Source organism: Mirounga angustirostris, unplaced genomic scaffold, assembly GCF_029215605.1.
Source record: "Mirounga angustirostris isolate CCGP_5_RB_7025 unplaced genomic scaffold, mMirAng1.0.hap1 SCAF_2, whole genome shotgun sequence".
Classification (NCBI taxonomy): domain Eukaryota; kingdom Metazoa; phylum Chordata; class Mammalia; order Carnivora; family Phocidae; genus Mirounga; species Mirounga angustirostris.
The window spans coordinates 68,878,966-68,896,167 of record NW_026991710.1 but is presented as its reverse complement, the minus strand read 5'-3'; the positions used below and the strand labels follow the sequence as shown (position 1 = coordinate 68,896,167).

At 35.8% G+C, this 17,202-nt stretch overlaps 1 protein-coding gene across 2 annotated transcripts in view; it reads left to right on the top strand.

Moving 5' to 3' along the window:
- The window catches only part of MAPK10 (mitogen-activated protein kinase 10), a 327,652-nt gene that overhangs the window by 300,429 nt on the left and 10,021 nt on the right, over positions 1–17,202 (top strand). For both annotated transcript variants that reach the window (XM_064584738.1, XM_064584737.1), the window contains 2 exons: positions 10,633–10,696; positions 12,344–12,421. In XM_064584738.1, the coding sequence (XP_064440808.1) occupies positions 10,633–10,696; positions 12,344–12,421 (142 nt within the window). The remainder of the gene's footprint in view (positions 1–10,632; positions 10,697–12,343; positions 12,422–17,202) is intronic.

The window sequence follows — 17,202 nt, the reverse complement described above, 5'->3', positions numbered from 1 at the left end:
GGCTTCTTCCATTACTTCATTCAAATCTTTGCTCAAATGTTATCTTATCAAAGAAGCATTACTGAATGCCTATTAGGTACTTTGTACAGTCTTAGACTCTGAAGAACAAAGATATAGTTTTGTCCTTAAGACTTTGCACCCTGTCTAGTGAGAAGTAAAACAAGTAGATGTTGAGTGAAAAGTTGTCCAAACTTTAAGTTAATTGATGCACAAAGAAAAAAACTCAACTTAGCAATGTGGGTTAGAGAAGGCTCCTTGGAGGGACTAATATCTAAATAGAAACACAAAGGATAAAGCAAGAACTATCCAAGTTAAAAAAGACAGGCAGAATAAAGGGTTATGCAAAAATCCCAGGGTTAGAAGAGGTTTGGAAGAACTGCACATCTTTGGGGGTAACTCCATGAAGAAAAGTGAGAAATCATTTGGGCTGGTGGGCAGGAACCAGGCAAAGAAGGAGTGACTAAACATTGTGAGCATGTACTCTTTCCTGAGTGTGAAGGAAAGCCATTCAAAACTAGCAAACAGAAGAATAAAATTATGAGATTTGAACCATTAGAAGGTCACTCTGTCTGGAAATGAGACTGGAGTAGAAAAAAGGAAGATGGAAAGCAGGGGGATAAATCTGTAGTAACATAAGTTAGAACTGATGGTGGCCTGAGGGTAGACGTAGGCAAAAGATTAAAGAGATGTTTAGAAGCTAAAACCAACATGAATTATAAATGCTTAGCTTTTGGATTAGGGTGGTAGAATTCAAGAATGAATTATAGCATGTAGTAGTTGGTTAATAAATACATGTTGAATGAATGAAACGGAAGGATTGGATGCTGGGTGATTGGTAGTGCAATAACTCAGTCTTTTGATTAAAGAACCATTGAAAAATTTAATTTCCAGGGAACAGTAAAGAGAATTTCCATTTTCAAGACATGATTAAGCTTTCTGATGGCATAAAGCTAATAAATTTGTGACCTAACATCTGAGAAAGCTACAGAACAGAATGAAAAATAGAGAAATCTAAATTTAACTTTCTTGTAAGCCACTAGAGCATTATTTAATTAAGCTTTCTAATTATACTTAGTTCACATTATAATTAAAATTTACATTGCTAGCTTTCAAAGGTTCCTCTGGTCACTTAGTGCTTGTGATGTCTCCAGACAACTTTAGTGCTTTTCATATATAACAAATTATAATACAATGCTTTGCATGTAGAAGTTCTCAAAAGCAATTTGCCAAATTACCTGGAAGGATATTTGTTACACATTTGAAATTTGCTTCCTCCTAAATAAAGCAGTTTATGAAACTCTTTCCAGATAATTAAGAGTCATAGCAAATGAAATGACTTGCCCAAGGTCACTCATCTCACTAGTGTCAAAGTCAACAGTGCTCCGAGACCAGTACTCTTTTCATTGTTCCTGTCAAGAAATCTGTGACTTTTCAAGAGGCTCAGAGATTCTTTTTGGTCACTTTGGCCAAAGACTAAATTTGATTACGATATACAGATTTCATGTCCACTTTAATTACAACTCATTAATCTCTCCATTCCTCTTCTTTAGAACTAAAGCATATAATGGTTTCTGTCCACAAATTATTTTATTCTACCAAGAAATATATATCATTGAAGACTCAGAGAAAATCACATAGTTTCTCTGTGATATTTTCTCTTGCATCCATACAAATGAAACATACTTAAGCAAATGACAAAACTTGCTTTGATTACTGTATAAATAGTTAGAACAGAGGTCTTAATCTTGGCTGCACATGAGAATTACCTGGGAAGGTTTTGAATATACTGATGCCTAGATCTCACTCCAGACCAATTAAGTTAAAATCTCTGGGGGTGCAATTCAGGCATCAGCATTTTAAAAGGTCAGAGATGGCTTCAGTGTGCAACCATAGTTGAGAACTCCTGGGTGAGAGCAAATTGATGGAAATGATGAACTCACAGTCAAGCATCTTTACTTAATGTTTGCTTTTTTTTCCAACCACAAGGTGGCAGCATCACAATACAGTGCACGTACTAACCCCTTGATGGAGTGGATTTGGAAATTTGTGTCTGTAATATTAATTAATAGTATTTTGAGGGTTTCTCCAGCTGGAGAAGGCATTATTCACTTTTTTCTTATTCTCTGTTGCTTTGTTGACTAAGAAAACTTTTAAATATATTTATTTCCACAAGTTGGATTAGCAGGAACTATATTATAAACTATAGTTGGTTGCAAAGAACATGGATTTTGTAATCAGATAGATTTGGGTTTAAACACTGCCTCTACCACTTACGTATAGATTGTTTAATCTCTTCATGCTTTAGCTGTACACCTAGAAAAGGAGGGTTGTTATAAGGACTAACTGAAATAATATATAAAAATCAGCTTTGTATGACTGGTACCAGAATGAAGATGTCGGGGAGGCTACAGTGATCATGCTATGATAGACCTGGGTACACAAAGTCCAGGAAAACTCAGGATACAGTACTTTTTTGTGTATGGTTTTTCTTTTCTGCATGAGGGTCTCTTCTTTCTCTGTTCATTTGTCAGCTTACACTGGTAATTATACAATTGTCTAGCTGCCTTCATTTTAAAGAACAAAGAAAGCCAATTTCTTTTTTTACTACACCTTTATAAGTGGAAGGTGCCATTAGCAATGGAAGTAACTTCCTTTATTGTCAAGTTTCTGTAACAAATTAGCCTTTGTTTACTCACAGTTACTGTAATTCACTTCTCAAGCCTCGAAACTGTCTAAGTCAGCAGTGGCTTCCTACGTGCCAGGTCCAAAGAAAACTGTCATCTTATGCATCTTTGCTATTTGAATAGGCTGACGACACTCTCCGCCCTGACATATTTACCCCTTTCCTGCTGTGGTGACACCACTCCTGTTCTCCAGTCTCCATGGTTGTTTGAGTTGTCTTTTCTTCTCTTAGAATTATGAAGCCCAGGAGTTCTCTCCTATAGACCTAATTTCTTTTTACCCTGGGAATCTTATCTTTGACTACAGCCTTCATCTTAATGACCACAAATGACTCTCAAATCTAGGCATTGTCCCATAAAGTTGTCCTGAATTCCAGATTTACAAGTCTAATACCACTGGCATTAAAAATGGTGTCTCAAAATTAACATGTCAAAATTTTGAAATGGTTGTATCTCCTATTGACACAAAACCGCCACCTTCTCTTCCCCCACATCACACCTTTCAATCCATGGCACTACTTTCCACCCAGATGATTAAACCAAGGATCTGGTTCCTGAACTCTTTCCTCAGCCCCCTTATATCCAGACTGCCAAAGCTTATCAGTTCTTTACCAATCCCCCACCCCCAACAAAACACTTCTTAAAGGAGTGATGCCATATCACAAGTCTTCATTTCTTACCTCACACTTACTCTGACATAGCACAGTCTGACTTCAGCACCCAAGTGTTCTTGTTAAGGTCACTCTGTTGTGCCGTTCATGCTTGTCTACCTGTCGTCCTTTCTGCCCTGACAGGATACCCCTGAGAGCACTTGTTCTCAGGCCTCGCTTAGGGACCAAACGTAAGGCAAATTAGGAAAGGAGAATTAATCGTATTAGTTATCAGAGACAGATTTTATTAGCCTTTTATCTCCCATTGTGGAGTACTCTCAACTCATCAGACTTTTAAAGGGCATTTACTTCATTCGTAGTATTAGATTGTTTAATTTCTATTGAAGAGCACAGACATAGTTCCTAAAACTTGCCTGAGAGATTTTAAAAAATCAATCAATAGTACATTACACATTGTCATTTGTCTACTTTTAGAAGGTACTGAAATTTTGGGAATTGGAAACGAAGTCATTGGTTACTGCATAGTAAGTTTACAGTATAGAAAACCTACGTAATTCTGGAAAATAACAATATTTAGTCAGCTCTTTTGAGAATTGTGCATATTGCTCTTATACTTCTATTAATTTGGAAGATTGCTGGTAAGACTGTTAAGCAAATATTGAACTCCATTGTGGATAATGAACTGTTCTTGGTGTTACAGGAATATAAAGTTTTAGAAAAAAAAATAGAACATACTAAACAGTGTCATTAGTCAAAAAATTATTTAAAAGTATGTATCATTTAGTGCAATATAAAATTATTCCTTCTAAATATTTATTTTCCACTCAGGAGGTTAAAATTTTAAGAAGTTCGACTCACCAACAATTTAAAATACATTTGGAGAAGTTATTCTATAATCATAGATTCAAGGAAATATAAAATTTTGCACATTTCTTTAAATGGATTTTCTGATCTGATTTTATACCCAAATCCACCCTTCTTGGTTGAAGCATTACAATGAATTGTGCATCTTTTCACATTCTTCAAGCTGCAAAAGTCAATATGAAAAAACAAAGCACATTTCAATAGGACATAATATCATTTTCTTTGATCCAGCTTCCGAATTAATAGAGAATGCACACACTGAAAGAAAATGCTATTTAAAGCCTTCAAACGAGGCATTTTCAACAAGACAGCAGAACACAAAGAGAAAAAGTGGAACAAAACCATATTGTATGCTTAATTAGGACAAAAGAAGCAGAAAACAAACACCAACTTGATGATTGTCATATGGTTCAGAACATGACTGATACAGAAACAATGTTAAATCAGGGCTCAAAAATGGATAGAAAAAACTTTGCATGACTTAGATTTCTCATATCTGGTTCTCATCTCTTTTGAGATTCACATGTATAGAGGTCTTGATGTTGTCCCAGATATTTTGACAAAAAGCATTCAGGATATAAGTGTTGACTACTTGAGTGATATTTGCCAGATCTAGCTATGTGTGTAGAGTGACAGAAAATTGGAACAGAAATCAGAGTGGCAGGCTCAAATTTGTTACTAATGAAAATCTTTTTGTAAGTGTTGAATTATTCAACTTAACTTTTCTGCAACCCAGAAGAATTCCTCCATCCCATCTTTTCCCGTAAGAGATCATGCATTTTACTCCTAACTCTGCCACCAATTAACTTTATGATCATGGACAAATCACCTGTGCTGTTTTTATATTCTCATTTGCAATTTGCATAAGGGTGGCACTAGATAATCTCTAAACTCTTTTCCATCACTAAAATTCTATGATGCTGTTGAAGGCAGGATTATTTTGAAGATTAAGGAAAGAATAAATTTGGACATTTTACTAAATTATTACTTAAATATGTGACATAAAATGAAGTCACAAGAGAGCAAGTTGTACTTTGGGGGAATCAATTAGGAATTTGAATAATACTGATTAAAGAGATCTCTTCAGCAAGAACTCATGCCTGGCAGCAAGAACTCAAAAGAATGCCAACAGAATCCATGTTGCTAAATCCCAATTTTATTATGTAGAATTGTACTCTCTTACGTGCTTTCTGGCAAAAGCCATATTTTATAGATAAGTTTTACATTTTTAAAAATGGAGAAAATGGAAGGAAATGCTGACATGATGTCTTAGAGAGGAAAGGGTGTAGAGCTGCGATTGTTGAGACCCCAGTAATAGAATATGTTGCAATTCAGTTATTTGTTTCATCCTCTAATTGCTGTATACCTGTGATCACAGATATGCCATGTCATAACATTGTTATGTGGGATGCTCACATAATTATCCTCCAAACACTTGTGACAGTGAAGGGCCTGAGGACTGTTAGTAACTATAAGGACAACAAGCACAAACTGGAACTATTTTGAGCAAATTGAGACATGCAGTCACCCTATTGGCTTGTGTTTTTATTTCTTGTTTTAGGAAGATGTTTACTTTAAATATTGTTTCATTATCCCTTATTTTTGGTTAATCTCTATTACCATTTCCTCTGAATTATTCTTCAAATTGGGTTTTAATTTAAAAAGTCCATTGTTAATTAGTTATGTGACTTCAAGATATTTTTAAAAGAATTCTTTTGCATCTTAGTTTTTTGATCTAAAGATTATTTAAAAGGGCATATATAAAGAGCCTAGCACGTGGTATCGTCTCAGAAGGGAAAAAAAGTGACTTACTTCCCTTAATTAGATAGAGAACAGTGTTCTTTGTTTATCAAACTTGCAAAGATAGTTGGGAAAGCAGATCTGAGAGCATTATAACTGTGTGTGTGTGTCTGTGTGTGTGTGACAATTTGTTCTGCAGTTCCTTTTTGTTTTATTAAATACAATATCCATATTGGTATTGAGACATGTCTTTTATATTTTTCCACTTTTTTAGGTGCTATCTGATATTAAAGTCTTCCCTCAAGGATCTATCTGGATCTGTCTGGGTGTGGTGGCAGTTTTGAGGTTTGGAAACCTTTGTGGGGTTCAAAATCATGCTTTGTATCATGCATTTCTGGTGCCTTAAAAGCCAAGATCTTCATTTGTTTCATTTACAAGAAACAGAGAATTACTTCCTCTTTTTGAAACTCTCTGATCACTTGACTTTTATAGCATTGTAATATTTTTATTATCTATGTATTTCTTTAAATGTTCCTTTTTCCCTTTCTTTTCCTCCTTCTCCTTCTCCTTCTCCTCCATCTTAGTGTAATTCTCTTCCTCTAGTCAACCTTTAAACCTTGATGTCTGACAGGGGTCCATTTTGGCCCTTTACTCTTCCTACCGGCATTCACTCTGTGGGTGACCTCATGCACTGTCATGATTTCAACAAACACCTCTTGCTGATAGTCTCAAATCTATACATCTCTAGCCAACATTCCTGTAATCATCAGATCATCTATTTAATTCTCAAATAGGCATCTCTGACCACATAGCGCTTGGCTTACCTCTCTACCAATCTCATTTCCCTTTTTCCATTCTCTATTACTTTAGATGCCTCCATAAATACCATCATTGTCCAGCTGCTCAGCTTAGAAATCTGGGAATCATTCTTCTTTCTCATTTAATCAAAACCAAAATTCTACCAATTTGATTTATTACTATTTATTATTTATTCTTAATCTATAAAATCTATATTTTCTATCCATCTTTACTTTCCCTACCCTAGTCAGACCTTTTAATTTATTTTCTAGATCATGCATTAGCTCCCTAACTCTTCTCTATGCTTTCAGTGTGTCTTTCTTCAATCCAGCCAAAGATTTGTTCATGCCATTCTCTTAAGTTCTTCAGTGGCTTCTCCTCCCCTTCGGGAAGAAGTCTGCTCCATATCATGGTACCCAAGACCATCCTTGATCTAGCCTTTGCCTGACCCATCTTCTTCTCTAGGCACAGCTTTTATCTCTTGTCACTTCTGACTACATATGTTATATGTTACTATCACAGAATTGCTTCCAGTTCTCTTTGCATGTGTGTGCACCCATACAAGGAAATGCGCATCCACCACCACCACCACTGCTATGCTGTTTTCTAGGTTCTGTGCCCTTGGCCTGGAGTCATCTTTTTCTTCTTCTCCTTTCTTTTTGACAACATCCCACACATCTTTTGCTCATGGAACTAGTACAGATGTCATCTACTCCAAGAAGCAAAAGGTTTTGCTAGCATTTTGTTAGGATTTCTTCACTCTATCCCATATACATATGCATACTTTTATCATATTGTGTATTAATTTTCTGTTTTATATCAGTCTTACCCCACTAAATTGTGAGCCCCTTGAGATCTGCAGCCATATTGCTCAGTTTTGAGATTTCAATTTCTAATGTAGTCTGGTACATATTAGATGCCCAAGACCTTTACTGAATGAATGAATGAATTTAATAAATGAATACATTGATTCTAATATTTACTAACTCATAGTAATTATGTATTTGTTCATGTGTTACCTCATTTAATTAAAATGATTTATGCATATATATATAATAACATCAATATAAAACACATTTAATCCAAATTAAGTTATTGTTTATGTAATCCATTTGAATTCATGGCTCAATATCTTTAAGAATTTCAAGCAAAGAAGCAGAGTCCAAAATCTTCAAAAATAACTGAAAGAGAATCTTCAGTCTCTTGGGGAATATTCAAAAACATGCAAGTCACAAGCCCTAATGACTTTCCATATATTATCCTTAATTTCATTTCATCCTTAATTTTCTCACATCTCAAATTGTTCAAATCTACTAAATTCTCCTAAAATATTATCTGGAGCACTTTTCTTTATCCCTGCTCCTCATTTCTTTTTTATTTAGATTTGTACTTGGGCAAAGAGAATCTTTCCTGTTTAATAAGGGGAGGGGGAGGGAACAACTGAGCAATAGAACACCAGCTTCTCTTTAGAAGATGGAGGCAGGGAGTGTTATGGACAATTGCCCAAGGACATATATATATGTTTGTTTGGATATGACATTACTTTCTTGAGATTATTGGTCAATTCCTCTTTTATATTATCATGTGGAAGACATCTTTATCTGAATGTACCCTTCCACTGCAGGTGATTACCTCGCCTCTTTAAAACAAAACACAACAAAACAAAACACTATTCTGAACATGTAGCCCTTTCAGCCATACCTATAATGCAAGTATATTTTACAGCCCTATTGGTTTGTTGAATGGAAAAATCTTGGGCTCAGTACTTTTTCTCTCTTTGTAGTTTGTTCGTGGTTAGAGTCTATGTACTTCATGCTTTATACATTACCAACAGTTGTATGATGAAGATCCAAGGAAAGCCTCTCTCAAAATAGTTTTGTTGCAAAGAGAAAATAGCATTTATGCACTTTGGCAGGAACTGTACTCTTGAACCATGTTCAGTTTTGAAACTTGACTGGAAAAATCCATTGCATGGAGAAGCCACCACACACGATCCTGAGCTGAGTCTATTGTTAGAAGAAGAAAGAGGCACCAACAGGGCATAGAGCTCTGAGGACCTCTGAGAGCTTGTGCATACTGTGTCTGGCAGGGGACCTCCCCTCAGCAATACATACATTCAAGAAGAGGCAAAGCAGGAAACCTGCCCTTGGCCAAGTGTCTTTACATAACCAGAATTTGGCCTTGTGTTAGCTTATTTACATGACAGTTTCACAAATTAAAAACAAAAAACAAAACAAAAAAAACCACTTTATTTTACTCACTACATCATAATATTCCTATAATTTCGGAATCCTTTATAGTTTTGGGTAGGGTGTTCTGCCTTAGGTCCTGAAGGCAGTGCCTAATCACCCAGTCCCCTCACCTTTAAGTAGTCAGTGTTTCTGTGTTCTCACTGGTGTCATGGGATAGGGTGGGGTCTCATTTTGCTTAGTTATTTTGGTAAAGACTACTCAGCCAGCCACGTTTGAATCACAGTAGCTGGTTTAAAGCCTTTTGCCTCAGTAGCAACTGACAGGTGTTAAAGGAATGTTTGGCCGCATCACTAGTTATTTCTCAATAATTCAGTATTGTGTTAAGTTGCCCCACCCCAACTGGGAAATTTTTTCTGTTTTCATACCCAGTTACTTCTGTAGTATGTGAGGCTGCCCCAGCATATCAGGGCTGGAATGAATATTTATGTTTGTCATGATTCAGGCTACAGGAGGTTCTAAGTGCAGTAAAGAAGGGCCACTATAGTAGTAAGGTGCCTTATGGGCCAACAGTCTCCAACAGAGGGCAAGAGCTGTTTCTGAAAGTCTTATCCAAAGCCTTCCTATGACAGCCATTTTTGAGGGACGCCTGTCCTCATAGTCCTGAGTCACTTTATTGAGTAACTCTTTTAGTTTCTTACAACAATTTTTGCTTTTAGAGTGTAAGGCAGGATGAATTCTAGGGCGCCTTGTCTCGTGGCACCAGAAATTGGTAGCTCTTCTTTCATTCAATCCATTGCCAGCCAGTGGAGCTCCTTAGCCCCTTCTCTATCTACCCATGGTGATATATTTTCCAAGAGATTTATTTTTCTTTCCATGTCACTTGGTCTAAAGTAGAGCCACCCTAGGTTATCATGATAGATCTCCCCTATCAGGAGATCTTACTCCTTTTCATCAGGAAGAAGAGGTCAGGGAATCTATCTGAGACCCTCCTTCCTGGAAGGCACCTGGATTTGTGAAAAATTTCTCCTTTTCCATCTCTGAAATCTTTATAGCAAGAGGAATGCTGACTCCATAAGTCAGACTGAAGGCCCTGTCATATCATGTCTCCCAAGTGGCCCTCAGGGGTTTATGGTGACCCACCTCTATAGACAACTGGCAGAGTCTTTGACCTGAGGGGGGAAAGTATCATTTAAATACAAGGCACACAGCTTTATATAAAGGTATTTTATGATGCTTCACAAAAAAACAAAAGGTAGATTTGATCTAAATCTGTCTTTATGCTAAGAACTAGTACTATGGTCTATTGAGAGGTATTAAAGACTCTTCTTCAGGAGGGTCCAAAAATGGAACAAAATCTTATCAGTGGGGGATAGTTTTGGTAGGGTTCTGTTATAGGGAAAGTGAATGGGAGAAACAGCTTCTGGGTCTTTGTAATCAAATATCTTGTTTGCTTTTTAAAGACTAGCTGTTAGTTGCTTAGACTTGGTTCTGAATCAGGTTTGGGAAGTGAGCTCTCAGTTTGGATTCTGCTGCCTTATCTGGTCAGCAGTAAATATCAGCATATAAATGAATCCTTCATAAGTCTGTGGGGAAATTTTAACTTCTGCACCACTGCAATTACCCATAATTTATATGAGGTTCTGATCATCACCCAAATCAATGAATAGCAAGGTACTCCCACATGCTGTAAGAATTTGTTATATTTGAGTTATTACACAAAGTTTATCATTTGTTTTTATTCTGCAGCCTCCACCTCAGATTTATGACAAACAGTTGGACGAAAGAGAACACACCATTGAAGAATGGAAAGGTGACTCTACCACTTAAATGTACATTTTGCTTTATTGAAACTCAGAAATTATCTTTGAGGTGTCTCCCTTTAAAACAATTTAGTAACAGATGATTTTATAATCATTTTCCTCACACCATTTTCAAAGCTCTCAAACTTTATATTTTCATACTAATAACAATACTGCACTTACTCAAGAATGTAAGGAATTAATTACTAACACTTTCTAAAATAGTACCGATTGTCAAAGTATTTGTCGTGGTGAAGGGGAAGCTTCAATTCAAAATTTCAGAATGACACATTCCATGTTTGTACATAAAATTATCGCATAAAACAAACAAAATTATGTCTAAGATGGCCTTAGATATTAAAAAATAAAAGATAGGTAATATATGAATTCATTCACTTCACTTATAGGGCTTGAAAGTTTAAATAGAAAATATATGTATCTAAATGGCTTATTTATCCTTCAAAATAAGAAAATAATGAATAAATACATTAGTTCATTTTTTACACCAGAATTCTTCCAAGCACATAATACATGGTCAAGATTATACTCAGGGTGAAATAAACCAGAAACTATGAAGAATTATTAAACTAATATAAATAACTACAGAGTAGAATAAATATGAAAAATTAAATGCAGATCATAACAAACCATTAGGTTAAAATGAAGAAGAACATAAATGGAAGCTCTGAAGGGAAGAAATATTTTAGCTGCTTTGAAGGAGTTAATCACTATAAGTTGGGGGAGCAGGAAAATACCAGTATAGGGACATATGGGGAAAACAAAGGGTAGGAATGAGCAAGAAGTGTTATAAAAATAGCAAAGAGATTTCTCTAGTCAAGGGATCCTGTTGGAGAAGAGTGGACCAAGTAAACAAAGATGCTAAATGATAGACAGAAGACTTGATTTGATCTAATAAGGACCAGAAGTTACTCTTAAGAGTTTGTGTGTAGGTAGGTATTAGGATATAAATATCATTTGAGGATGAACATGGACTAAATTGGAAAGTGGAAAGAGATATACTTGTAAAGACAATGATTATATAAATTGCAACCTGTCACAAAGCAAGAATAAGTAGCACTGATTTTTAGTTAAAAGGGGAAAATTAAAAGAAAGAATATATACATGTTTAACTCTAGCAAAGAAAAAGCCAGAAATGGATGCCAGTTTGGGAATAAATATAATAATTGTTATAATGTTGGGTTTTAGGCAAGTTTAGTTTTACAAATCCAAGATTTGAGTCTAGCAAAAAATGAAGAAAGCGTTGGAAAATTGTTGGGAAGTAATAGTTTATAGTCAGGAGGGTGTGTGCCTCTCTTAGGGAGTGAATATAGAAGAAATCTGGATGCTCAAAACTGAGCCCTTAAAGTTCTTAAAGAGATAAAGTTAGATGGCACCAGAAATCCCCCAAAGAATTCCGAACCAAGTAAAATGTGTATTCTTCACACATTTGTTTTGTCAAATGCTTTATTGAGCACTTACTTTTGCCAGGTTCAGTGCTGTTGCGAGAAAATGTAGAAATAGAGGAGTAAAGGAATCCCAATTGATTTGTAGTTTACTCAATTCCATCAAAATGTTACTATTTGTCATTAACTAGTAAGTTTTCTCTGCATATTAAGGAGAAATTTGTTTTTTATGACACTGATATTTGTTTCTTACAGAACTTATCTACAAAGAAGTAATGAATTCTGAAGAAAAGACTAAAAACGGTGTTGTAAAAGGACAACCTTCTCCTTCAGGTACTCACTCTCAGTGAATAACTAATAAACCACTATTTGTGTATTTTTTTTTTTTTTTTTGGCCTTGAGGAGGGATTGCAGCCAATAACATTGCTAATAGAGCGCATGAACTAATATCACATGATTATTTCTCTCTAGTGATTTTCATTCTATTCCTTTTGATATTTAGTGTGGTATTCATTCTGATTATTCTGATTATGAGGACCAGCACAAGAGTTCTTTCAGAGTTATTTTAAAATAATAGTGAATCTTTAAGAAATGTTAACAAGGGCTGGTTAAAGGGTAACTGCTTCTCATCAAAACACAGCCATTATGCTCTCTGACCACCACGTCAATGTAGAGGTCAGGAATCCCTCCAGCCAAAACCTCTTTACTCAGTCACTCCAGTGTTGGAACTCTTCCCAAGGTTGGTGTGACAGTAGTTAAAGCATCTGCTAAGATGGGTTCTGATTAAAGTCAGCATGGAAAATCTCTCATTTTGCCATCTACAGAATCAAACACATATGTGTACATATACTGTACATATTTTGCTGATCCTAGTAATGTGCTTTAGGATTACTTAAGATAATTTACTTACACTCAGTGCTAATATATTTTTCCTAAGACCTATGTTCTGAATGTAAAGAAAATATATAAAGAGTTTTAGAAAATGTGATGGCTTATCTCTAGCTTTAAACTACACTCAACTCACGCTAGCAAGAATGTAGGCTGCAAATGATTAGTTGTTTAGAGGAAAATGAATTGGTGCCCTACCTTTGATAAACAGTTTTTTCCTCATGCACTTTAAATTGTTTCAGGAAGGGCACCTGGGTGGCTCAGTCGGTTAAGCATCTGCCCTTGGCTTGGGTCATGATCTCAGGGTCCTGAGATCAAGCCCCATATTGGGTTCCCCGCTCAGTGGAGAGCCTGCTTCTCCCTCCCTCTGCCACTCCCCCTGCTTATGCTTGCTCTCCCCCTGCCCTCTGTGTCAAATAAATGAATAAAATATTGAAGGAAGGAAGGAAGGAAGGAAGGAAGGAAGGAAGGAAGGAAGGAAGGAAGGAAAGAAAGAAGAAATTGTAAACAAAAAATAAAAAATAAAAAAATTGTTTCAGGAAAAAAGATGTAGGATGAATTAATCAATTCTCCATACTGATACTACTTTTTGAACAACTGGTTTGCACTCAAATCACTATGATGCCCAAACAGATACAATTCAGTTATAACATGTTTTTTCTCATTCTAGTGATGTCCAATTCTATCCCAAGTCTTTCCTTTCCTCAAAGGAAGACTCTGCTCATTCATTTTGGCATCCAGATTGATACAGGTCTGTAGAAGTGGTCCCAAACTTACCTGCATGTTCTGTCTGCTGCTGATTAAGGAACCCAAAGACCAAATCTAACAGCCTCAAGATGCCACCTGCTAAGGCAGAAAGACTCCTTGTTTTAAGAATTTCCATAATGGCCAGAGCAGGTTTTTCTGTAATCATTAAGAAGTCAAAATACCAGGATCCAATAAAGGTGACCTAGGAGCTCAGGGTAGGACTAGACCAAATTTTTTTCAGGGCCTCTTCTATTCATCTTTAATTCAAGGTATCATTTATTCATCTTCTTTCCTTTTTTCAAAGATCTTGGGATCATGCCACCCACTTCAGGACATCCCATCTGCTTGTTTCCTCTTCCATTTTCCCCTCAGCCCTAACCAAGTCTCCACAACAGTTCATCTGTGATGACATAAAATCCACAATTTTCTTTTCAATACTTTCACAACACTTCCACAAAAATCTTATTCTCATGATGCATTTTATGCCAACTGTACAGTTCAGAGAAGGCAAAAAGGGACTGAGGATGGTACAGGTGAGATGAATTAATCATTAAAGGGATGGGATGAGTGGTCTGCCATACAAAGAAATGTTTAAATATTTGGTAAGGGAATGCAGTTTGTATATAATCAAGGCATAATTCTTTAATCACTAAAACCATAATTCGTATGCAAGAAGAAGATGAGTACGTGTAGAAGTTACTTTTATTTCATTAATGAGAGAAATGCTAAATGGCAAAGGTAGTTCAAAGAAGATATGAGAAATTAGGATTTATGGAGTCTGTGGGAAAAAAGAATACTGAAATAAGATCACCAAATTAAACCAAAACTTGCAAATGTGCTATCTTTGTGGTCATTTTTCTACCAGGCAGAAAAAAATGATACTTTATTAGTTTTATACAAGTTTACAGTGTTGTAAAATATCTAGCTCCTAATCAATTATGAATATTAAATCAAACAAAGTTATGTTCCACAAAACAGTCAGATGACCCTTACGTGGGCTTTTTACAAAAGGCTCAGGTGTCATATTAAAAGGTTGCATAGTCATTTTTTTTGCCCTAATCCCACGTGCTGGCTAATATTCTGAATAGTATCTAAAGTTACTCACATATACAACTGTGTGCTCTGAATAGACAGACCAAAGTCTTGACCAAGTAAACCCTTTAAGTTTGTAAGAAATACATTTAAGGCGAATAAAACCAAAGACTAGTTTATATAACAGTTTGCTATTTCTGGAGGGGATGGAAAATAAAGCCATTCCACTAAATTATTTAATGATAAATATAACCTAGTCTTAGAGAATTAGAATACTGGGCCAGGGTGTAGGAAATTGCTGCCAATTCAGATTCAATTTATTTAAAATCAAACACATCACTGTTTAGATTCAACCCCTCCCCAGGAGTAAATTTTTCTCTCAATTTTCCCATTTCTACTAATGGCAGCTCTATTTTCTCAAGCCTCCCGTTCTGAAACCCCTGACTGACCTTTTACTCCATACTTATATTATCATTGACAGTCACTTTCTACATCCTAAAAAATCTGCTTGCTCGATGTCTTACATCTAATTTCTACCAACCCTTCTCATTAACACCACTGTGATTAAAGTTTTCCTGAAGTAATCTTCGTGACTTTAGTCCCTACCTAAATTGATCTTTCAAGACTATAGGTTTAGAAAAGCCACTGATAAGCGCTCTCCAGTGGCTTTGCCTCACGTACAGTTTAAGCCTACTAACCTTTTCCTGACATTGATGGCCCTGGTTTTTCCACCTTTCACATTATACCTATTGTAGGGTCCTATGTTACCACTATTTTACTTGATTGGACCCCCGCCTTTTAGAATGCTGCCTGTTCTAAATTGTTCTCTTATTAAATAATACCATTTCCCCAAATATTTTTCTTATCTGTCCTAGAAGACTTTTCATATCTTCTCAAAGAATAAGATATTTCCTTCTTATGGGTCCTTCTAATCCCTATATTTAATTTATTTTTTTTATCTTTTTTTTATTATGTTATGTTAATCACCATACATTACATAATTAGTTTTTGATGTAGTGTTCCATGATTCATTGTTTGCATATATCACCCAGTGCTCCATGCAGAACGTGCCCTCTTTAATACCCATCACCAGGCTAACCCATCCCCCCAACCCCTCCCCTCTAGAACCCTCAGTTTGTTTCTCAGAGTCCATATATTTTACATAGTGTTTTATAACATCTTATTGATTGTAAATTCAATACAGAAGAAAGACTGTATGTATCCATCCTTGTGTACCATGCAGTGCCTAAGTGTTGTGCCTTGCATACAATAGTAGCTTGATAATTAATTTGAAAATTGCTGCTCAGGTCCTCCCTTATCATGTTCCTTGGTGCTATTCCAAAGATGGAATTCAAGACAGGATCATAGTTTTAATACAGTATGCCATTCAGTATGTTCTTATGCCAGGAAATATTTATTCACCCTATTAATTGCCATAAAGAGGCATGAGCCAAGTATCGAGTATATGCATTGCTGTTATTGGTTTGGCATTTGCTCATGCTTCAGATAAAGGTTTGCTTTCAGATGGTTATTTGGTTATTTATTTATTCTGGAAAATGCATATTCCTAAATTTTTCGTGGGCTTCTTTATTGTGTTAATGATTACCATACCACTGAATATATGCCACGGAGGCCCTACATACATGTGAGAAGGCCGAGCCATTTTTTTAACCATTTTAACTACCTGAAACAGTCATGAATTATCTACCTTGTCCACATGTCCTAAGCTATAGTCAACTGGCTTAACCAATTTATAGTTAAAATGATGTGGATTCAATCTTCCACTACATGATTTTAAAGGAGAATATTCATGGCTTAATTTTGAGAAATCATATGTATACTATATATTACATGATATAATTATGTATGATGTGTTTGTATGCATCATGTAGAAGCATAAGACAGCCCTGTGCCGGGGCTGACTACTAGCTCATGAGAGCCACTTGTCTATATCTCTCCCAACTATGAGTTTACTGACCTTGTGTTAGTAGCTTGGAATCCACCAGGCAGGATTTAAGATGTGGAAATTAGCTGACTCTACAAATCAGGGAAATTTTTTCTCCCTGGAAAGCCAATTGTTGAATTTTTATGAGCATACCACTGTGTGTGTGTGTGCGTGTGCATGTGATATGTATATATGCCCTAGACTGTGCTGGAAAAAAGGTAATTACTAAGAGAACTTGACAAGTCAGCTTTTTGCATTCTCCATTGTATTCACCTTTTTTCATTACTGTTTGCATATCATATTTTATTGTATAAAGTGCTAGGATGAAGTAATATTACAACATAAACTCCCTTACTATTAAGTCATGGCAGTGCTGGGAACCTGACAGCAAGAGAATAAGTTAATGCAGTTTCTTAGTGACAAAATTATTCTAATACTCAAACTCATGTTTTATTGATACCTTTAAAATATAAATAGGAAGTTAAATGTGTATTTGCAGAAC